At 54.1% G+C, this 22,273-nt stretch overlaps 1 protein-coding gene across 10 annotated transcripts in view; it reads left to right on the top strand.

The window, feature by feature from the left end:
* Positions 1 to 351: 351 nt before the first annotated feature.
* Positions 352 to 22,273, top strand: part of DTNB (dystrobrevin beta) — a 123,466-nt gene continuing 101,544 nt past the window's right edge. For 8 of the 10 annotated variants that reach the window (XR_008840009.1, XR_008840008.1, XM_056486435.1 and 5 more), the window contains exons 1-6: positions 358 to 444; positions 1,440 to 1,519; positions 13,421 to 13,488; positions 14,714 to 14,794; positions 16,735 to 16,948; positions 19,236 to 19,321. Coding sequence is in view for 8 of the 10 variants with exons in the window: in XM_056486435.1 (XP_056342410.1) it covers positions 13,422 to 13,488; positions 14,714 to 14,794; positions 16,735 to 16,948; positions 19,236 to 19,321 (448 nt within the window). In the remaining 2 variants the exon portion in view is untranslated. Of the gene's footprint in view, positions 445 to 1,439; positions 1,520 to 10,596; positions 10,666 to 13,420; positions 13,489 to 14,713; positions 14,795 to 16,734; positions 16,949 to 19,235; positions 19,322 to 22,273 lie in introns of those variants that run through there. The other 2 variants (XM_056486429.1, XM_056486431.1) reach the window with 2 other exon arrangements.

Genomic DNA, 22,273 nt, shown 5'->3' with positions numbered 1-22,273 from the left:
AGGGTACAGCCATAGCTGACAGAACCCTCCTCGCTGTCCCCACCACCCCTCCGCCCGCCCCGCTCCGCTCCGCTCCGCTCCCCTCAGGCGGCCCCAGCCCCTCAGAGCAGCCGTGGGGGTGTGGCCGCCCCCTAGCGGCCCGCGCTGCGCCTGCGCCGTGCCGCCGCGCCCCGGGGTGAGCGCCGCGCCGCGCGCGCGCGCTGGGGCGGGGGCGGGAGCGCGCGAGGCGGTGCTGGCCGCCGATTGGCTGAGGGGCGCTAGGGGGCGGCGCCAGGCTCGCGCGGATTGGCGGCGGGCCGCGCGCCCCCGGCGGAGGCGGGCCCTGATTGGCCGGGGCGCCGCGCGGCGGCGGCCGGGACCGTTGGAGCGCGGCGGCGGCTGAGGCTGAGGCGGCTGAGGCGGCCCGGCCGCCCCGGAGCTGCGGCGGCCCCGGCAGCGCCTCAGGTACGGCCGGGAGCGGCGGGGCCGCGGTCACCGGGCTGCGGGTGGGGCTGCTGCTTTGGTCATGCCCCGGTGTTCCTCCCTGCCGCAGAACGGCTGCTGGCAGGGAGCCGGCGTGTAGGATCCATTGCACTGGAGTTAAGGGAGAGCTGGGATGTGCAGCTCCATTGCTCTGGAGTTAAGAGCTGGGATGTGCAGCTCCAGTGCTCTGGAGTTAAGAGCTGGGATGTGCAGCTCCAGTGCTCTGGAGTTAAGGGAGAGCTGGGATGTGCAGCTCCAGTGCTCTGGAGTTAAGAGCTGGGATGTGCAGCTCCATTGCTGTGGAGTTAAGGGAGAGCTGGGATGTGCAGCTCCATTGCTCTGGAGTTAAGAGCTGGGATGTGCAGCTCCAGTGCTGTGGAGTTAAGGGAGAGCTGGGATGTGCAGCTCCAGTGCTGTGGAGTTAAAGGAGAGCTGGGATGTGCAGCTCCAGTGCTCTGGAGTTAAGGGAGAGCTGGGATGTGCAGCTCCAGTGCTCTGGAGTTAAGGGAGAGCTGGGATGTGCAGCTCCATTGCTCTGGAGTTAAGAGCTGGGATGTGCAGCTCCAGTGCTCTGGAGTTAAGGGAGAGCTGGGATGTGCAGCTCCAGTGCTCTGGAGTTAAAGGAGAGCTGGGATGTGCAGCTCCAGTGCTGTGGAGTTAAGGGAGAGCTGGGATGTGCAGCTCCAGTGCTCTGGAGTTAAGGGAGAGCTGGGATGTGCAGCTCCAGTGCTCTGGAGTTAAGAGCTGGGATGTGCAGCTCCAGTGCTCTGGAGTTAAGGGAGAGCTGGGATGTGCAGCTCCAGTGCTGTGGAGTTAAGAGCTGGGATGTGCAGCTCCAGTGCTCTGGAGTTCACAGGAGCAGCCAGGGCAGGAGCAGCCCTGTGTTGTGCTGTGCAATGAGGCAGTGTGACTGTTCTGTGGAGAACAGCTGCTTTCTTGGAGGAAAAGCTCACTTGGTGTTTTTCACATCTCCTTAGGTTATGGTTTAAATGTCTGAAGAAGGAAGTGAGTCCAGGAAAGTGGAAGTTTCCCTGAGAGACTTCTCAGTGTGATTCAGGTAACAGGATCTGTTTAGATGGACTGTGGTGACATTAAAGTCTTGTGTGTTGTATGTTCATTTGCCTGTTTCTTGCACTTACAAAGCTGATACTGACATTTTTCATTTAGGACCAACTTGTGTTGTGAAGCAGTGGCTTCTGTGTTTTCTGGGATGTGTTGGACACGTGAAAAAAGAGAATCATGTAAAAAGATGGAATCATGTGTTTAAACTTCCTCCAGAACTATGTTTGTTGTGTAACACATCCGTTGTCTGGGGAGGTGAATCATAGAATTACAGAATACTTTGGGTAGGAAAGGACTTTAATCAACATTTAATTGAATTCTTTGGGTGGAAAAGGACTTTAATCAACATTTAATTCCACCCCCTGCCATGGACAGGGACACCTTCCACTGTCCCACAGTGCCTGGCCTTGGGCACTGCCAGGGGTGCCACTGGATGAGCTTTAAGGTCCCTTCCCACTCAAACCTTTGGTCATTCTCTGCTCTGTCTGCTGCAGATGCTCAGTGACAAACCATCCCAGGTGCCTGATCCAGTGGTTCCAAAGGTCCCAGGTTTCAGTTCCAGGTTTCCTTTGACCCTGAAATGCTTCCCTGTGTGCAGGATGCTGCTGCAGAGGTGTCTCTTTTCCTTGAGCATATTATCCTGCTATATCCTCCTTGGGTTTCTGCTGATTCCCATCATCACACACTGGATTCTTGTCTTGTTCTGGATGTTTGGGACATGCCAGGGGGCAGCTGCTGGGCTGGGCTGCCAGAGCTGGTTCCTGACAGTTCCAGAATCCTGTGATTGAGGGGACACATCCATGAGCTCCTGTGAGCTCCATGGGACTCCCTCATTGTTCCCTGCAGTTGCTGTGGTGGTGAGTGCAGCAGCCCTGCCAGCATTGTCCCAAACTCCCTGCCTTTGGAGCAGGCTGGGGGTTTTGGGCACAGAAAATGGATTTATTTGTTGGCTGTGTTGCAGGCAGGCCTCTGGTTTATCCCAGGACCCAACAGCAATACATGTTTTAGGGAGTGCTGGCTGCTGGAGGGGTTAGGAAGGAGCCATAGTGCAAGAAAAAGCTTTTATAGCAACAGAAAAGCTGTAACAGCAGTGGGAGTTTTGTACTACCTAATTAGTGCTTTGTCTCAGTTTCTTCTGCCTTCACTCAGAGCTAGGATTAACAAATGAAAAAAAGAAATGGATTTTCTTGTGTTTGGGCTTGGTTGTTTATTAATTTTTATTAGAAAGTGCAGAGTGTTTGACAGCACTTCTAGCTACTGCTGGAAGCATGGAAAATGGAGGAAGAATTAGCTGCTATAAGGTTTCTTAAAGCTAAACAGTTTAATAGAGAATTAACACTTACATTATTTATACTTTTAACATAATAACTGAATTTCCACCACTCTAAGTGTGACACTGACTGACTAACCAGAACCTGCTACTTGAAACTCATGAAGGAGGAAGATGAATATTTAAAAAGACACCACCCAAAATCCTCTATTTTGTATTATACCTATTACTTATTCTATAAAAACTTTAAATTCAAAACTCTTTACCATGTGTAAGTGCACACTTTTATTTAACTACACACCCATGATTTTAACTTTATTAATAAAATTTAGAAGCTGTCTCCAATGCCTCAGGCCAAAAGCAGTGTTCTCCAGGGGGTCAGTGCCTGACAGCCTTGAAAGCTCAAAAACTCCAAGTTTCTGGGATCCAACAAACAGCTTCACTTTTCCAGCAGTTCAATAACATCACACACTGCACAGGTCAAGTGGGGGTGAGGGCTTGCAGTCTTGTGCAGCCCTGGGTGGGTGTCAGCAGTGGTGCAGCCTTCAAACCAAGGTGGATTTTATCATTTGGGCATCACTGGGTGGATTTTATCATTTGTGCAGCCCTGTAAACCAAGGTGGATTTTATCATGTGTGCAGTCCTGGGTGGATTTTATAATTTGTACAGCTATTCAAACCAAGGTGGATTTTATCATTTGGGCAGCCCTGGGTGGATTTTATCATTTGTGCAGCCCTTTAAACCAAGGTGGATTTTATCATTTGTGCAGCCCCTTAAACCAAGGTGGATTTTATCATTTGTGCAGCCCTGGGTGGATTTTATCATTTGTGCAGCCCTGGGTGGATTTTATTATTTGGGCAGCCCTTCAAACCAAGATGGATTTTATAATTTGTGCAGCCCCTTAAACCAAGGTGGATTTTATCATTTGGGCATCACTGGGTGGATTTTAGCATTTGTGCAGCCCTTCAAGCCAAGGTGGATTTTATCATTTGGGCATCACTGGGTGGATTTTATCACCTGTGAAGCCCTGGGTGGATTTTATCGTTTGTGCAGCCCTTTAAACCAAGGTGGGTTTTACAATTTTTGCAGCCCTGGGTGGATTTTATCACTGTGCAGCCCTGGGTGGGTGTCAGCAGCTGAGCAGCCCTTCAAGCCAAGGTGGATGTGCTCAGCTGTGTGCTGTGGGGGCTGTGGCAGTTTTTGGAGAGGGCAGGAGCACGTGTGGAAGTTGAAAGCTGTTTGTTGTGGCTGGGCTGGTGCCTGGAGCAGCCTGAGCTCCATGCTCAGCCTGCCTGCGTGGGCTGCCCTGGGGGAGCTTTAGAGAGCCTAAAGAGGGATTCACATAAGGTGATTCAGGTGATAAGGATTTGAATCCTTCAGATTTTTATTACATTAATTGTTTTCCCTTTGGTACCAGGGAGAGGAAACCATGATTTTATTGTCTCTGGTTTAGTGTTTAAACAGATTTCTGTTAAAAAAACTGTACCTAAGTTTAAATAGTTTCATGGGCCTTTCCTAGTCCTGTGGGTTTTAACTTCTCAGCTGTGCTTAAGGAATACAGATTTATTAAAAAACTGACGTAATGAGGAGCTTTAGGCAGCCCAGATCTGGAGGAAACTGCAGGAGACCTTAAAATTCCCCAGCACATAGCACATTATATTGGGCAGGTGTTTCTGTGGAAACAAATGGAATTATGGCAGCAGGTGCCAATTCACTGCATTTTAAAAGAGCTGGATGTCTAAAGGATCTGTTGTGGTTACAAAAGTTAAAATTGTAGTAACTTAAGTACTGTGTGCAAGGTGAGATGTTTTTCAGTTTGTCAGTGCAACTTTTAATTTTATTTAGGTCAAAGGTTGGACTCAGTGGGTGACCAAGAGCCTCAGTGTTCTGTGATTTGAGGTGGGGAGCAAAGGGCTGTCCTGGCATGAAGCAAAAGGGAGGGAGCTGAGGCCCTAATTATTGTATTTTCGTTTATTTTTTTAAAGCAGAAAGTGACAAAACCAAGAGATGAAAACTCTCAGTTTTACAGAAGGCAGAGGCAAGTGTCATCAGTTGGAGTTTTACTTCAGGCTTCTGTTGTTCTTTAGAAAGGAACCCCCACAGCAGTGAGGAGCAGAGAGAAGGTGTCTGTAGTGTCTGGCAGCTCAGACAGAGTCAGTGATCAGACCCGTGTGGGTGTTCAGTTCCCATGGCCTGGGGCACTGCCAGAGACACTTTGAAATGCAGATTAATGGCAATTCCTGCCTCTCCACTCCTGTACCCTTTCAGCAACATCTAACACTTCACAAACTTGGAATTATTTTAGTTTAGACCTGTGAAGCTGGTGAGGAAGATGTGACATTGTGAGTTAATGGAGGAGGTGAAATGAATGAATGAAACCTGAGCCAGCTGTTTTATGCTGGAGTCAGTTGTGATGGGGAAGGCAGTTCCTGTGTGCAGGTGTTTGCAGGTGTTTCTCAGTGCCCCACTGGAATTTCCCTGCTCCCCAGGTGTGCAGGAGAGCTCTGGGCTGTGCTTTGGCTCCTGGCAGTGCTGCCAGGTGTGTGGTACCTGCTGCTCCACCCCCAGTCTGGGTTAATGGGGAAAAGGGCAAGAATGCAGCTCAGAGCCCTTCCTAATAATGAATATTGCATTCAGCTCGAGTCCTGTGCTGGGGCCTGCAGAGAGCCTTGGAGAGGGAAGGCTTTGCCAGGTTCTCTTGGAAGCACTGAGGGCTCAGCAATCCCCTCCACAAAAAAGTCTTTCCTTCCTGAGAGGGAGGGGTAAGCTCTTAATTAGATTATTTCCAACTTCTTACTGCTCAGAAACCCTCCTGTGACATTTCATTTATCTCATCCAACAGCAGCACTGCTTTATTTCAAGGAAGTTATTCCAGCTGCTGGATTTGCTCTTGTTTTCAGGCTCCTGGTAAATCCCACAGACAGACATTAACTTCAGCCTGCAGAGCAGCAGGCAGGTTGTAAAAACCCATTTCTGTTTTTTTTCTGCCCCTCAGGCTTTGGGGCAATAAAGGAAGATGAGAGTTTGGTTCTCTGGTTACTCCTGAGTGTGGTGGGCACTGAGTGTCCTGGCTGCTCTGCACCCTGCCTGTGCCAGAATCTGTGCTGAGACACTCAGTGCTGTCCTTCAGAGACTGCAGAGCTCCTGAATGATTCCCTGGGGACTGGAAATGGATATTTACAGCTGTGAGCTTAAAGTAACACCTTGGCAGAGGGGCTGGGGCCTCCAGGGCCACTGCCACCCTCACCATTCTTACCCTGAGCTGCAGGGTCCCCATGGCTGGGACTGCTCTGTGTTCTGGGCACTCAGCTGGCACTCAGAGATGTGAGGTCACAAACTCAGGTGGTTTGGAACTCTGCTGGATTTGAGTTGGTTCTGTTTTATTGGAGGGAACCTGTGTTAAATGTTTTGGAAGGCTTTCAAAGAAACTTCTGGTTAAATATTGTTATTTGTTCCATCTTTGTTTAACTTGAATCCAGTACAAGCTTTATCAGTTTCTGACCAGGTGGGCAGGTGAGGTGGTTGGGCTCACCCTGGGGATTTTCCTGGAATCACAGAATGGTTTTGGTTGTACAAGTCCTTTAAGTCCCAGCTGTGCTTGATGCCCACCCTGTCCCCAGCCCAGAGCCCTGAGTGCCACATCCAGGTGACACCCCCAGGGATGGGCACAGCAAAGCTCCCTGGGCAGCCCCTGCCAAGGCCTGAGCTCCCTTTCCATGGAGAAATTGCTGCTGCTGTCCAACCTGAGCCTGCCCTGGCCCAGCCTGAGCCCATTTCTCCTTGTCCTGTCCCTGTTCCCTGGCAGCACAGCCTGACCCCCCCTGGCTGTCCCCTCCTGGCAGGGAGTTGTGCAGAGCCACAAGGTCCCCCTGAGGCTCCTTTTCTCCAGGCTGAGCCCCTTTCCCAGCTCCCTCAGCCTCTCCTGGGGCTCCAGCCCCTTCCCAGCTCTATTCCCTTCCCATCCTGGAGCATTCCATGGGGTTGGTGACCCCAGTGCAGGACCCAGCTCTGGGCCTTGTTTGCCCTCACCCAGTGCCCCCAGCCATGGATCCATCCTGTGCTGGTGTCTGTGCAGAGCTCCTGCCCAGCATTTCCCATCCCAGCCATGGATCCATCCTGTGCTGTGTCTGTGCAGAGCTCCTGCCCAGCATTTCCCATCCCAGCCATGGATCCATCCTGTGCTGTGTCTGTGCAGAGCTCCTGCCCAGCATTTCCCATCCCAGCCATGGATCCATCCTGTGCTGGTGTCTGTGCAGAGCTCCTGCCCAGCATTTCCCATCCCAGCCATGGATCCATCCTGTGCTGTGTCTGTGCAGAGCTCCTGCCCAGCATTTCCCATCCCAGCCATGGATCCATCCTGTGCTGTTCCCTCTGCAGAGCTCCTGCCCAGCATTTCCCATCCCAGCCATGGATCCATCCTGTGCTGTTCCCTCTGCAGAGCTCCCTGCCCAGCATTTCCCATCCCAGCCATGGATCCATCCTGTGCTGTGTCTGTGCAGAGCTCCTGCCCAGCATTTCCCATCCCAGCCATGGATCCATCCTGTGCTGTTCCCTCTGCAGAGCTCCTGCCCAGCATTTCCCATCCCAGCCATGGATCCATCCTGTGCTGTGTCTGTGCAGAGCTCCTGCCCAGCATTTCCCATCCCAGCCATGGATCCATCCTGTGCTGTGTCTGTGCAGAGCTCCTGCCCAGCATTTCCCATCCCAGCAGCTCCCCCAGGGTGGTTCCCTGGATCCCAGAGCATCCCTGAAGGTGCTGGACAGGACTGAGGCAGCCCTGAGCCCCTGCTGCTGTTCCCAGCTGGATGTGCCTCCATCCCCAGGTTTGTCCCAGCCAGGATTGTCCCTGTCCCTCAGTGATTTCCCCCCCAGTGACTGAGGGCTCTGTGCTGCCACATGCTGAGTCCTGCATGGACACACCAGATGGTTTCTTGTGCCTTGGGAAAACCTCCCAGTTCCAGCAGAATTGGCAAGGCACCCATGAGGGAAAGCTTTATGTTTCAATTTTTTTCATGTTTCAATTTTTTTCCTAAACTCCTGTCTTGTCTGTTCATTTTTAATGAAGCTTCCTGCGTTATTTGGGCAGGCTTTTGCAGAATCTTCCAGAGCAGTTTTGGATCCTCTGGGTTTATGGAGTCAGAAATAAAGGAACCATTGACTTGTTTAGGGTTTCACTGCAGAGTTGTAATCACTGGGAAGTTCCAGGCCATTTCCTGGCTCCTAGCCAAGTGGGTTTTTCCTTGCACCCTCTGAGGCTGGAGTCAGTTTTGGTTTGTGAAGATCTTGCACAACCATCTGAGTCCAGGATGTGTAAAAACATCCAGACCTTTGGGTTTTGGGGAAGCTGCTGCTGCAGTTACTTATCCTATAAATGATGGGAACAGAGTTTAAAATGTTAAAGATAAATTAAAGGAATTGTCAGAATTAGTTAAAATGTGCTTTAAAAGATGTTGCAGTCTGCTGGAAAGGTTTGTCTTGTCTCTTCCAGGGGTCAGATGTGCCCCCCTGAAATCACTTCTAGGTCTCTTTTCTTCTAGGAAAAGGCACAGGGGAACAAAGGAGTATTTTTGATTAATTATGTTTGGCTGCTGAGGAAGGGGATTCAGAACATGAACCAGAAGAACAAAGAAATGAGTTAGAGCATCAGATATTTTGGATAGGCAGAGGGAGAGGAGGGGATTCAATCATTGTGGGGTCCTTGTTGAAATCAGGAAAGAAAAGGAAAAATACTTCATATTTTTATTGAAATCTGAGATGAACTAATATAAGCACCTTTATATCATTAGTTCAATTTTATACTGTAACAAAACATTTATGACAGCTCAGAAATTATTGTAGATGATTTCAATCAAATGTCAGTTGAAGGCAGATGAGTTCAGAAGCCCAAAGCAAGGAAGAGCCAAAGCAGGTGGACACTTTTTCTGCCAGCACAGGTATGCCCTCAATTTTTATTCAATATCTTCATCCCAGTTCTGTTCTTTATTAAAGTTACATTTTTAAGAGTGAATGAACTGACAAGGGAGCAGAGCTTTCCCTTGAAACACCAGGAGTGGTTGTTCCTTATGCTCAGAGAAATGGCAGAAAGTCACTGAACCTCCTTCCCTGTGCCAAGCTCAGATCAGCCCATGGCCCAAACTGCTTTTCTGGTTTATTTTAATTGCAAGTTATTTCTGACCATAAATAGGTATGGGCACAATTTTATTCTCTGCAGCTGAATCAGTGATATCAAATATTATTTCTGCTAATGACGTGCAGCACCAAGAATCTGAACCAAGTCAGATTTAATCATTGCTAAATGAACTTTTCTTTGTTCCTGCCTCTGGATGAGGCTGGAAATGGCTCTCAAAGCCCAAAGGTGAGAATGTCCTTGCAGTGTTCCTTGAGAGAAGCAGAGAAGGAGGCAGCTCAGCCCTGTGTGCTGGGGTGATTGAGCACTGCAGGTGCTGCTGCCCCGGGGCCGTTACCTACAGCTGATGAGCTCCAAGAAGAGCGAAACCTGCTACCAGAGGTCCTGTAGTATTGGCCTGGGCCTGGGGACAGCCAGGGGACAGCCTGGGGACAGCCTGGGGACAGCCTGGGGACAGCCTGAGCCTGGGGACAGCCTGGGCCTGGGGACAGCCTGGGCCTGGGGACAGTCTGGGCCTGGGGACAGCCTGGGGACAGCCTGAGCCTGAGGGGACAGGCAGAGGACAGCCTGGGGACAGGCAGGGGACAGGCAGGGCTTGGCTTGAGCCCAGGAGCACTGGCAGGGCACAGGCGGGGTGGCACAGCCAGGGGTGGCACAGCTAGGAGGGGACAGCCAGGGTGGCACAGCCAGGGTGGCACAGGCAGGGGTGGCACAGTCAAGAGGGGACAGCCAGGGTGGCACAGCCATCAGGGCACAGGCAGGGCTCTCTGGGGGCTCACAGGGGCTCCCTGCAGCCAGGTGAGTGCCAGTCTCACCTGTGCTGGGGGCTGCACAGAGCTCTGCCAGGGACAGCCTGCCACAGAGCAGTGCCAGAGAAACTGGGAGAGAGGAAACGTGTCAAACATGGAAACAAGAAAAATGTGAGTTTATTCAATTTATTGAATAATTCAAGTTTATTTGAGGTGGTGGCTGAGTGCAGAGTTCTCCACAGTTATGGTGTGGAATTTTTAAATTGGCTTTGCTGCTAACTCTGGCAGAGGGGGCTCCTGAGCCACAGTTGTACCTTTTGGAAGGGGAGAAGGTGAAAGGATGAGGGAAATTATAAAATTTTGGAAGTTTCCATCAGACACACTCAGCTGCAGTTTGTGCTTTAGTTGAACATTTCAATAAGGATTTCCAGATAACTGGACTTCCTGCCCCTGGCAGTGCCCACGGATGGGCTGGCAGCACCTGGGGCAGTGGAATTGTGGCACTGGGGGGCTCTGAGGTCCCTCCAGCCCATCCTGGGGGTCTGTACTGGAGTGGTTTCCCCTCCATGTGCCCATGGAATGTCAGCAGCCACCTCAGGAATTCCTGGCTGCCACATCATCCCAGCCCGTGTTGTGTTTCCTGGCACTTTTCTCACGGATTTTACTACAATTTTTTTTTTTTTTTTTTTTTTTTTTTAATCAAGAAACCAGCAAGCAAACAAAACCCACTCCAAAAATCCCCAGCAAAACCCAAAGCCAGCCTCCCCACCCCCTTAAGGGACCCAGCCTAACAAACCAAACCAGCTCGGGCCAAGCTGCTGTTTCCCTTCCCTGTTTTGGGAGCTGAGCTGTAATTTGCATCTCAAACATAGTTGCAGTTCTTGTGGGTTTGGTTCATTCTGTTCTGAACTTGGGAAAGACTCCTCATCTTCCTTCTTGCCAGCCTCACCAGCGAGGGATCCTTCTGTACCTCGTGGTTCAGGGATTAAGAACAGGTTTGTCAATTCTTCTGACAGAACCTCATTTCCACCACTTTTCCACGTATCTGGCAGTGATGTGGGAGCTGGGCTGTGCTGCCAGGGGACAGGGGCAGGACAAGGGGACATGGGCTCAGGCTGGGCAGGGCAGGCTCAGGGTGGGTATTGGGAACAATTCCTGCCTGGAAAGGGCTGTCCAGCCCTGGCACAGCTGGACAAACCCATCCCTGCAGGGGATACCAGTTCAAACCACCTTCTCCTTCAGAGCCTGGCAGGAGACTGGAGGAGATGCTGAGGCTGCATCCTGAGTCCTGGGAGGAAGAGCTGGGAAGGGGCTGGAGCCCCAGGAGAGGCTGAGGGAGCTGGGAAAGGGGCTCAGCCTGGAGAAAAGGAGCCTCAGGGGGACCTTGTGGCTCTGCACAACTCCCTGCCAGGAGGGGACAGCCAGGGGGGGTCGGGCTGTGCTGCCAGGGAACAGGGACAGGACAAGGGGAAATGGGCTCAGGCTGGGCCAGGGCAGGCTCAGGTTGGACAGCAGCAGCAATTTCTCCATGGAAAGGGAGCTCAGGCCTTGGCAGGGGCTGCCCAGGGAGCTTTGCAGTGCCCATCCCTGGGGGTGTCCAGGGAAGGGCTGGATGTGGCACTCAGGGCACTGGGCTGGGACAAGGAGGGATCAGGCACAGGATGGGCTGGGAGGGATTTTCCTACTGCAGGATTCTGGGATCAGGGAGAGAGCAGATCCCTCCTTCAGGTCTCATTTCAGAACCTGAGAGAGCTCAGTCCCTCCCTGTCCTTTCAGGGGGCACAGAGGGTGGCATGAACCCCTCTGCAGTGGAATTGTGTCTGTCTGGGTCACTCTGATCTCTTCGTGCAGGAATTCAGCTTTGGGTGCAGGCCCTGGGAATGACCTGTGGCACTGCAGCCCCTCTGTGCCAGGCTGGCCAGAGCAGCTGTGGCTGCCCCTGGATCCCTGGCAGTGCCAAGGCCAGGCTGGACACTGGGGCTGGAGCAGTGGGACAGTGGGAGTGTCCCCATGGCAGGGGTGGCACTGGGGGGATTTGGGGTCCCTTCCCACCCAAAGCAGTCTGGGATTCCATGAGTGAGGAGTCTCTGGGAAGGAGGTGGGACTCACTGCAAAGCAGGGAATGAGGTGGGATTGAAAGCTCGTGTGCCTGATACCCCCAGCTCTTCCAAGGCATTAAAAATGCCACTGAGGCTTTTTCCTGGTAAAAAAAGTTACAGTAAAGACCCAGCAGCACATTGGCTCTGAGTCTCTGGCTTTACAGTAGCAAAAGCCAAGGAAATACAGTGTGTTTTCAGCTCAGAGCCCATGTGCTGCTTTTCCTTTCTGAAGAGGAAAATGTTTGGTGGGTTCCAAGCTGTGGGATCCAGCAGGAAAAGGGGAAATGCTGAGGGGCTGCTAATCAGGGAGGTGTGGGAGTGCCAGGGCACAACTCTGCTGGTGCTCCTGGTGTTCCTGCTGCCCCTCCTGGTGTTCCTGTTGCCCCTCCTGATGTTCCTGGTGTTCCTGGTGCCCCTCCTGGTGTTCCTGGTGCCCCTCCTGGTGTTCCTGGTGTTCCTGGTGCCCCTCCTGATGTTCCTGGTGTTCCTGGTGCCCCTCCTGGTGTTCCTGCTGCCTCTCCTGGTGTTCCTGGTGTTCCTGCTGCCCCTCCTGGTGTTCCTGGTGTTCCTGGTGTTCCTGGTGCCCCTCCTGGTGTTCCTGCTGCCCCTCCTGGTGTTCCTGGTGTTTCTGGTGCCCCTCCTGGTGCCATTTGAGGCTCTGCAGCCTGGCCTGATCAGGCTGAGCCAAGTGCCTCCTGTAGGTCTGCATGGAACTCTAGAATTGTTTGGGATTTTTGTCTTTTTTGGGAGTTAGACACATAAAACCTATATGTAATGGTTTTTAGGTTGGTGAATTTGGTAACCAAAGAATAATGTAATCATTAGTTAAACTGTAAGTTAAATTTTTCACTGATGCTGAATTAACTTGCCTTTTTTTTTTTGCAGCTGTTGACTGAAATTTGGCATCTTTTAGGACTTTGTAGTGAAATAAGCCCTGAGAGCTGCTGTGCTGTCCCTGTGCCCCTAACCCTGGGGTACAAGCTCCACCCTGCTCCTGTCACTTTTAATCTGTTTTCCTGGGAAAGGGAGGCCTCTGTCACCAAACTTTTTATTTCCAACTTAATTCTTTCAAAGTTCTTCACTTCCCTGACAAATCCCATTAGGCCTCAGGTGCCTGGGTTCAAAGTTAAGTGTATTTTAACAAGTTTTGTTTAAAGCCAGCATCCCCACAAATCCTGGGAGGTTTTTTCCAGGCTGAAGGGAAGAGGAATCACTAACCTCTGTCAGCCAGGGAAGGGAATGGCCTGACTGGTTCCTCCTGACCCCAAATCATGCAGCATCTCCCCTTCTTTGGCTCAGCTGCTCCTGATTGCTCTGGGTTTGCAGACAAAAGCCCTTGGAACACAAAGGAATTCTCTCTGGGATATTTCTGCCTGTGTTCATGCAGCTGTGAGATTTTCAAAGCAGAGCAGTTGAGGTGTTGAGAGGGAGTGTTTCCTGTGCTGTGCCCTGCCTTGGAGGGTGTTAGCAAGGCTGAAGAGTGTGTGTGGAATGGGAGAATGAGGAGAGGTGTCTGTCTGTGTCCTGGAATTCCCTGTCCCCACACAGAGCCAGAGTGTTCCCACTGAGGGACACAGTCCTGCTGCTCACAGCAAGCTGCTCTTGTGACAGCAATTCTAACACAAGCAGTGTTTGCCATTTCTGTCTTCAGAATGATTGAGGAGAGTGGGAAGAGGAGGAGGACCATGGCAGAGAAGAGGCAGCTGTTCATGGAAATGAGTAAGTAGGAAATCTGAAGACATAATGTCATTTTTTCCTCACTGAGAACTTCCCTGTGCCAGCTGCACCAGATCATCCTGTCCTGTCCCACGGGCCCCGTGCAGGGAAATCATCCAGGCTGTCAGGAGAGTGCCCAGGAGGGTCACAACTGCCTGGGAAGGTCATTTATCCCTTTATAAATGTTCATTTATCCCATTTATCAATGGCCTGGGAAGGTCATTTATCCCATGGTTTGGGGGATTCCTTAGGGAATGTTCACACCTCTCATCTATGCCAATGCCTGAGGTTTGTGGACACTATTTAAATGGATAATGACAACACACACAGCACCTTTGGCATTAAAAAAAGATAAAGAATGGCCCTGCAATGCTGCTGTGACTTGAGAAATGGTTTGGGGGCTGGTTTGTGCAGGGTTGTCCTCTGCAAAGGAAGAGTTAAGAAGTTCTGTTTGCATGACATCACCTTGTCCTGCTGTCCTGCAAGGACTGGAGGCAACTCCTGGACTGGGACAGCATGTCCTTAATTCCAGTACAGACTGAGGGAGCTCTGGCTTAAACCTGCATATTTATACTGCTTTGTTTCCAGAGCAGCATTGTTATGGAATCCCAGAGTGGTTTGGGTGGGAAGGGACCTCAAATCCCCCCAGTGCCACCCCTGCCATGGGGACACTCCCACTGTCCCATTGCTCCAGCCCCAGTGTCCAGCCTGGCCTTGGCACTGCCAGGGATCCAGGGGCAGCCACAGCTGCTCTGTCACCCTGTGCCAGCCCTGCCCACCCTGCCAGGGAACAATTCCTGCCCAGGATCCCACCCAGCCCTGCCCTCTGGCAGTGGGAGCCATTCCCTGGCTCCTGTCCCTCCATCCTTGTCCCCAGTCCCTCTCCAGCTCTCCTGCAGCCCCTTCAGGCCCTGCCAGGGGCTCTGAGCTCTCCCTGGACCCTTCTCCTCTCCACTGAGCACCCCCAGCTCTCCCAGGCTGGCTCCAGAGCAGAGGGGCTCCAGCCCTGCAGCAGCTCCGGGGCTCCTCTGGGCTCTCTGCAGCAGCTCCAGCTCCTTGTGCTGCTGGAATCCCCAGGGCTGGGCAGCTCTGCAGGTGGGGTCTCACCTGGGCACAGGTGTGTGCTGTGGGTGGGGTGTGTGTGAGGACACACTGGGCCTGTCCCAGGTGCCAGCAGCAGGAGGGGAGGAGCTGCAGGGCAGGCAGCCCAGAGGTGTTTTTGTTGCAGGAGCGCAGAACTTTGACGTGATCCGGCTCTCCACGTACCGAACGGCCTGCAAGCTGCGCTTCGTGCAGAAGAGGTGCAACCGTGAGTGCTGCAGCTGGGCCTGGGACAGGGCTGCTCCTCCCCCTGCCTGGGACAGGGACAGCCCTGCCAGGGACAGGGACAGCCCTGCCAGCCCCTACATGGGACAGGGACAGCCCTGCACAGGGACAGCCCTGGGACAGCCCTGTCAGGGACAGGGACAGCCCTGGGACAGCCCTGCACAGAGACAGGGACAGCCCTGGGACAGGGACAGCCCTGGGACAGCCCTGCACAGGGACAGGGACAGCCCTGGGACAGCCCTGCACAGGGACAGCCCTGGGACAGCCCTGCCAGGGACAGGGACAGCCCTGCCAGGGACAGCCCTGGGACAGCCCTGCACAGGGACAGGGACAGCCCTGCAGCCCTGCACAGGGACAGGGACAGCCCTGCCAGGGACAGCCCTGGGACAGCCCTGCACAGGGACAGGGACAGCCCTGCACAGGGACAGGGACAGCCCTGCACAGGGACAGGGACAGCCCTGCACAGGGACAGCCCTGCCTGGAGCTGTCCCTGAGGGGACACACGTGTGCCATCAGTGACTGGAGAGCTCTGGGCAGTGCAGGTTCTCCCCCTGTCTGCCCTGGGCTCTGACCTGGGACAGCTCCCAGGGCACAGGCGAGCCCCAGGTCAGCAGGATGCACTTGGTGCACACAGCAAAGAGCAGAGCAGGATAGTGGGTGGGAGGAGATCCCTCATCCCAGGGCCAGGAACTGCTGAGGAGGAGGAGGATGAGGGCTGAGGATGAAGAGGAGGAGGCAGGAGAAGGGCTGAGGAGGAGGCCAGCAGGAGGGTGAGGAGCCAGCAGGACACATGTCCCTGCTGTGTCCCTGCTGTGGTGGCCATAGCCCAGATCCTTTGCTCAGTCCTGGACACAGCTTTAGTTCCTGGCTGCAGGTTTAGGATTTAAGCTCAGTTTTACAGGGAGCACAGAGCAGGCAGTTCCAGAGCTCTGCACAGCCCTGGGCCCTCTGCCACCCCTGCATTTGGGATTTGGGATGGGGTAGCTCTGGGCTCTCTCTGGTCACAGGCTGCTCCAGGGGGTGGGGACAGCCTGGCTTTGGTCCTTGGGAGGGTTTCATGTGAGAAATACAAAATTAGTTGAGTGTAAGAGAGGCAGGAGCTCACAGAGACTGCAGAGCCTTCTGTGGGGAGATCCAGCAGGGAGTTTCACCATGGCCCTGCTCTGGCTGCTGGATCATGTTCAGTTGGGGTGCCTGCTGATCCTTAGATGTCTTCTCCACTCTCCTGCAAACCTTCAGGCTTGGGAACACTTCAAAATATTGTTTAATGTGGTTGTGCAGATCACTTACTGTGGTTTGGAAAAGGATTTCTGCACGTTGTTAACACTCCTCAGATACAGCAGGGAAATTTAGGGCAGCACTGTGGAGCCCCAGACCTGTGTTTATAAAACATTATGCTCTGGGTTTGGGAACTGGATCAACTGGAAACAGTCAGAGTTTGACTGGAACATCAAGTTCCTCCTTCAGTACAAGTCAGCAGGAGGGTGCAGAGTGTGCAGTGGGTTTAGAGTGTCATCAGATCCCAGAGTGGTTTGGGGTTGGGAAGGGACCTTGAATGTCACCCAGTGCCACCCCTGCCATGGGGACACCTCCCACTGTCCCATTGCTCCCGCCCCAGTGTCCAGCCTGGCCTTGGGCACTGCCAGGGATCCAGGGGCAGCCACAGCTGCTCTGTCACCCTGTGCCAGCCCTGCCCACCTGCAGGGAGGAGTTCTGGCTGGTGGCTGAAGCACTGCATGCCCAGGGGGGAGGGCTCTGCTCCTTCAGCTGCCCAGGTGCTGCAGGGGCAGTAAAGGCACATCTGGGCACAGCTGTGAGGAGCAGCTCAGTCTCTCACTCTGCACAGTGGCTGTTGCTGCCCCTCCTCACAGTGGGCTGCATGCCTTGCACTGCACAGGTTACAATTTTTCCCTTTGTTTCCAGTTCACCTTGTGGATATCTGGAATATGATTGAAGCCTTCCGAGATAACGGGCTGAACACTTTGGATCCCGGCACGGAGATCAGCGTGTCCCGCCTGGAGACCATCATCTCCTCCATCTACTACCAGCTCAACAAGCGCCTGCCCTCCACCCACCAGATCAGCGTGGAGCAGTCCATCAGCCTGCTGCTCAACTTCATCATAGCAGCCTACGACAGGCCAGTGCTGCCTGGGGGTGCCCAGGGATCAGGGTGCCACAGCCGGGGGGAGCTGGGGCTGCTGGGGGGAGCTGGGGCTGCTGGGGACCCTGATCTGAGCTGGGGGGAGCTGGGGGCTACTGGGGCTGCTGGGGCTCCTGGGGGCTCTGATCTGAGCTGGGGGCTCCTGGGGACCCTGATCTGAGCTGGGGGCCCTGATCTGAGCTGGGGGGAGCTGGGGCTGCTGGGGACCCTGATCTGAGCTGGGGGGAGCTGGGGGCTACTGGGGCTGCTGGGGCTCCTGGGGGCTCTGATCTGAGCTGGGGGGAGCTGGGGCTGCTGGGGCTTCTGGGAGCTCTGATCTGAGCTGGGGGCTCCTAGGGACCCTGATCTGAGCTGGGGGGAGCTGGGAGCCCTGATCTGAGCTGGGGGATCCTGGATCCCAGCACAGCTCCTGGATCCCAGCACGGTGCAGCAGCTGCTCTGTGCCTCCCCTGAGGGAGGAGCTGGGATGTGGCAGAGCAGAGCAGGGCCGGGGCTCCCTCTCCAGGAGCTCAGCAGCGCGGCAGGCAGGCTTTGGGAAAAGAGCCCATCCCTGCTGGAATTGCATCCCTGAGCTGCTGGGATGCACAGAGTCACAGAGGGCTCACAGAGGCACCGTCAGAACCTTTAACATTCCCCTGGCAGGAGCAATCCCACAGTCCTGGAATGGTTTGGGTGGGAAGGGACAGTGCCAATCACCCAGTGCCACCCTGCCCTGGCAGGGACACCTCCCACTGTCCCATTGCTCCAGCCCCAGTGTCCAGCCTGGCCTTGGGCACTGCCAGGGATCCAGGGGCAGCCACAGCTGCTCTGGGCAGGGCCTGCAGCTCAGCAAGCTCTGGGGCCTTTGCTGGGAGTTGTGCCTGGGTGGGTGGCAGAGGAGTGCGGGCCTGGCACAGCTGCAGTGGGCTCTGGCAGGGCCAGCAGGGAGGGGCAGTGTCCTGGGCTGCAGCTGCACAAGGACACCCCTGTGCAGAGCCAGCCTGGGAGGGTGTCAGGGTGAGGAAGGAGCCTCCCAAGCCTGGCCTGATTGAAAGCAGTCCCCAGTTCTGCTTCCAGTCCTGGTTCTTACAGGAGATTCAAGATCACATGGAAGGTTTTGCCTTTTTTCCTTCAGGTGGAGTTCAGATGGAATGGCACTGGCACAGGGGGTTGGGCACTGCTCAGCAGCTGCTGCTCTGGTAGAGTGCAGGGGCCAGTTTGGGGTTTGTGATTTATGAACGCAGGGTCAGGGGGCACCAGGACAGAGCCCCCCAAGGGCAGCCAGTGTCCTGGGGGGAGACACTGATGGCTTTGGGCACTGCTTTTTCTGGGAGCTAATTCCAAGCTGAGCCTTCCTTTGATAGAAAATGAATTTCTGTTAAAGATTAAATGGGGAGGGGGCTGAGACTGTGACTTAGGGGGGTTTAAATTTCCAGGTGAGCTTTGCCCAGTGTGGGCAGCAGGAAAGGGGGGATTGTGCCCCTGTGCCCAGGTGAGACCCCACCTGCAGAGCTGCCCCAGCCCTGGGGATTCCAGCAGCACAAGGAGCTGGAGCTGCTGCAGAGAGCCCAGAGGAGCCCCAGAGCTGCTGCAGGGCTGGAGCCCCTCTGCTCTGGAGCCAGCCTGGGAGAGCTGGGGGTGCTCAGTGGAGAGGAGAAGGGTCCAGGGAGAGCTCAGAGCCCCTGGCAGGGCCTGAAGGGGCTGCAGGAGAGCTGGAGAGGGACTGGGGACAAGGATGGAGGGACAGGAGCCAGGGAATGGCTCCCACTGCCAGAGGGCAGGGCTGGGTGGGATCCTGGGCAGGAATTGTTCCCTGGCAGGGTGGGCAGGGCTGGCACAGGGTGACAGAGCAGCTGTGGCTGCCCCTGGATCCCTGGCAGTGCCCAAGGCCAGGCTGGACACTGGGGCTGGGACAGTGGGACAGTGGGAGGTGTCCCCATGGCAGGGGTGGCACTGGGTGACATTCAAGGTCCCTTCCCACCCAAACCATTCCCTGTCCCTCCAGGCCCTTGTCCAAAGCCCCTCTCCAGCTGTCAGCAACTCCCTTCAGGACAGTTCTGGTTTTCCAGCTCTCCCCACACTCATCCTGTGCTTTCCCCATCTCTGTATTTCCCATTTCTCTGCCAATTCCCTGTGCAGCACATTCAGTTCCAGTTATGAGATGCTGGTGGCAGTGACTGAAGGTGGTGGTTGTTCCCATTGTTCCTGGTTGCCCAGCACTGGGGTTTGTGTTTCCATTCCCTGTGAATTGCCAGGGTTCTCACTCCTTCTCTTCTCCCTGCAGTGAGGGCCATGGGAAGCTGACAGTGTTCTCAGTGAAAGCCATGCTGGCCACCATGTGTGGGGGGAAGATCCTGGACAAGCTCAGATGTGAGTACTGCTGAGGAGTCCCAGCCTTAGGGACTGTTTCCTCTCCTTTCTTGTGTTCAGTTCTAAAGACTTTTTTTGGTTTTTTGTTTTTTTTGTCTCCCTGCTGATTCTTTACACTGACCTGGAGCTGTGCTGTAAATCCAAGCAATTCCAGAGTCTTTAAGGTGGGACAATCCCTCTGAGCCCATCCAGTCCAAGCTGTGCCCAGTCCCCACTTGGTCAGTGCCACGTCCAGGCCTTCCTGGGACACCTCCAGGGATGTTTTATCCATGTTCCAGCTCCTGGTTATCCCCAGCCCAGGACTGAGGAGGCTTCCCAAGCTCATTTCTTTAGTTTGAGCTCTAGGGCTCTTCTTTAAATGGAGAACTTGAGGGCTGATTTTACAGTGGGAATGTCCCAGTTGTCACCACTTCCCTGCTTTGAGGCTGTTGGAGGCTCCTGTGAATCTTCTGCTTCCCCTGAGGCTCTCTGCACCTTCTCACTGTCATTGCAGCTGCTGAGGCAGAATGCCAGGATGGTTTGGGTGGAAGGGACCTGAAATCCCCCCCAGTGCCACCCCTGCCATGGCAGGGCCACCTCCCACTGCCCCAGGCTGCTCCCAGCCCTGTCCCTTCCCCTCAGCCCTGTGACTCCTGGGCTCAGTTCCTTCCCCTCTGAGCAGGCTCCCTGTCCCCAGCAGTCCTGGCCCACAATCCAGACCCCAAATCCTGCTGGATGAGGATATGCAGCAGGATTCCTCAGCTTGGAGACAAAACTGGTGGTGAAAGAGTGTTCTGTAAAACCCTGAGCAAGATGGGGAATTGCAAACAGCTGCTCCTTCCCCTTCCAGGACAGGAAGCTCAGGGCAGCCCCTGGAATGAGCAGTGCCAGGTGGAGAAGCAGAGACCAGTTCTGCTCTGTGTCCCTGTGATGTGGTGGGTATGAAACACCCCCAGCCCCTGCTGCTCCTGCAGCCCCTTCCCCTGGAGCCAGATCCACCAGAGCCTGCTGGGAGCCAGGAGCTGAGAGAGGGAGGAACAGGCCAGGGGGTGCCTGCCTGAGCCAGGGGGGCAGGAGCAGCCTCCTGATGTGCTCTGGGATCCTCCTGATCCCTGATGTGCTCTGGGAGGAGCCTCCTGATCCCTGATGTGCTCTGGGAGGATCCTCCTGATCCCTGATGTGCTCTGGGAGGATCCTCCTGATCCCTGATGTGCCCTGGGATCCTCCTGATCCCTGATGTGCCCTGGGGGGATCCTCCTGATCCCTGATGTGCTCTGGGAGGATCCTCCTGATCCCTGATGTGCCCTGGGAGGAGCCTCCTGATCCCTGATGTGCCCTGGGGGGATCCTCCTGATCCCTGATGTGCCCTGGGATCCTCCTGATCCCTGATGTGCTCTGGGAGGATCCTCCTGATCCCTGATGTGCTCTGGGAGGATCCTCCTGATCCCTGATGTGCCCTGGGATCCTCCTGATCCCTGATGTGCTCTGGGAGGAGCCTCCTGATCCCTGATGTGCTCTGGGAGGATCCTCCTGATCCCTGATGTGCCCTGGGAGGAGCCTCCTGATCCCTGATGTGCTCTGGGAGGATCCTCCTGATCCCTGATGTGCCCTGGGATCCTCCTGATCCCTGATGTGCTCTGGGAGGATCCTCCTGATCCCTGATGTGCTCTGGGAGGAGCCTCCTGATTTCTGCCTCAGCTGTTTCCTGATTCTTTTTTTCTTCTGAGCTTTATTCTGTGCTGCTTCAATTTCCCCCTTCCCACATCTGCCTGATTTCTGACCCACTTGAGCCCCCAAATCTCCTTGTCCAGCAGGATCCCACCCCAGGCTCCCTGCCCTGCAGCCTGGAGTGTCTCTGGGAGTGCTGGCAGTTGGATTGTTCCTGTTTTCTCACCCCAGGGTCTGTGGGACTGGTGGGACTCGGGCTCTGCCCTTGCTGGGGCAGTTCCATGTGCTGGCAGTGTCCCTGTGCCCCTGGCACAGCTTCAGTGGGGCCCTTCCCTGCCTCTGCAGTTTCTGGGAGTGCTCTCCTTGCTGTGCAAGGCAGGGACCCCTGGGGCTGGAAAACCCTCCCAGCCCATGGAGTCCAGCTGTGCCCAGCTTGTCCCCAGAGCTCTGAGTGCCTGGGACCCCTCCAGGGCCTGGGCCCCCTTTCCATGCAGGAATTCCTCCTGGTGTGCAGCCTGGCACAGCCTCTCATCCTGGCTCCAGAACTGCCCTTGGACAGGATCTAATTCCATCCTGCTTTTTATCATTTCCAATTTCCCTGCTGATTCCCCACGTGGGAGTTCCCCACTTGGACAGCAAACCACTTTTTTAACTGCAAGACAAACCCTGGTGGGGTTTGGAGGGGTTTTCATTTAGCCTTGCACAGCCTGGGCTGTTCCCTCTCATTTTCAGTTGATTTCCATACTTTTAATTTCTCTCTCTTTAGCATCACTTGACCCAGCCCAGCTGAGCTCACCCAGGAGGTTTCAGTCCATTTTAAACACAGTTGTTGTGTCCCTGCCATGTCCTTCCCATCCCTCCTTGCCAGGTGCATTGCAGACCTTCAGCTCTGCAGGGGCCACTTCTGCAGGGATCCTGCTCCACAATGGATTGGGTTTCTGGAATTTTAGTTGTTTTCATTTTGTGTGCATTTTTCCCCACATTTCCAGGTTAAGCCTAATTTTCCCACCTGACTTACTTTTTAAAAATACAGAACCACACCATATTATTATTTTTTTCCCCATTTTCCCTAATACATTTTATTTTATAACCTAATACATTTTATTTTGTAACATATATTTTATTTCTCATTATTCAAGAGACCTGCAGTTCAAACTGCTCTGTTTAGTCAGTGATGCAAACTCCAGGTAGCTTTCTCCCTCTTAGCTAAGGCATTGCAGCTTCTTCCTGAGCTCATTCTTTCAGGAAATTGGGGCAATTTCTCCAGCTTACTGGAAACATGCCTTTCTGGAAGTGTCTTTTTTT

This window comes from Oenanthe melanoleuca, chromosome 3 (genome assembly GCF_029582105.1).
Source record: "Oenanthe melanoleuca isolate GR-GAL-2019-014 chromosome 3, OMel1.0, whole genome shotgun sequence".
Classification (NCBI taxonomy): domain Eukaryota; kingdom Metazoa; phylum Chordata; class Aves; order Passeriformes; family Muscicapidae; genus Oenanthe; species Oenanthe melanoleuca.
This window is presented reverse-complemented; position numbering and strand designations above follow the sequence as displayed.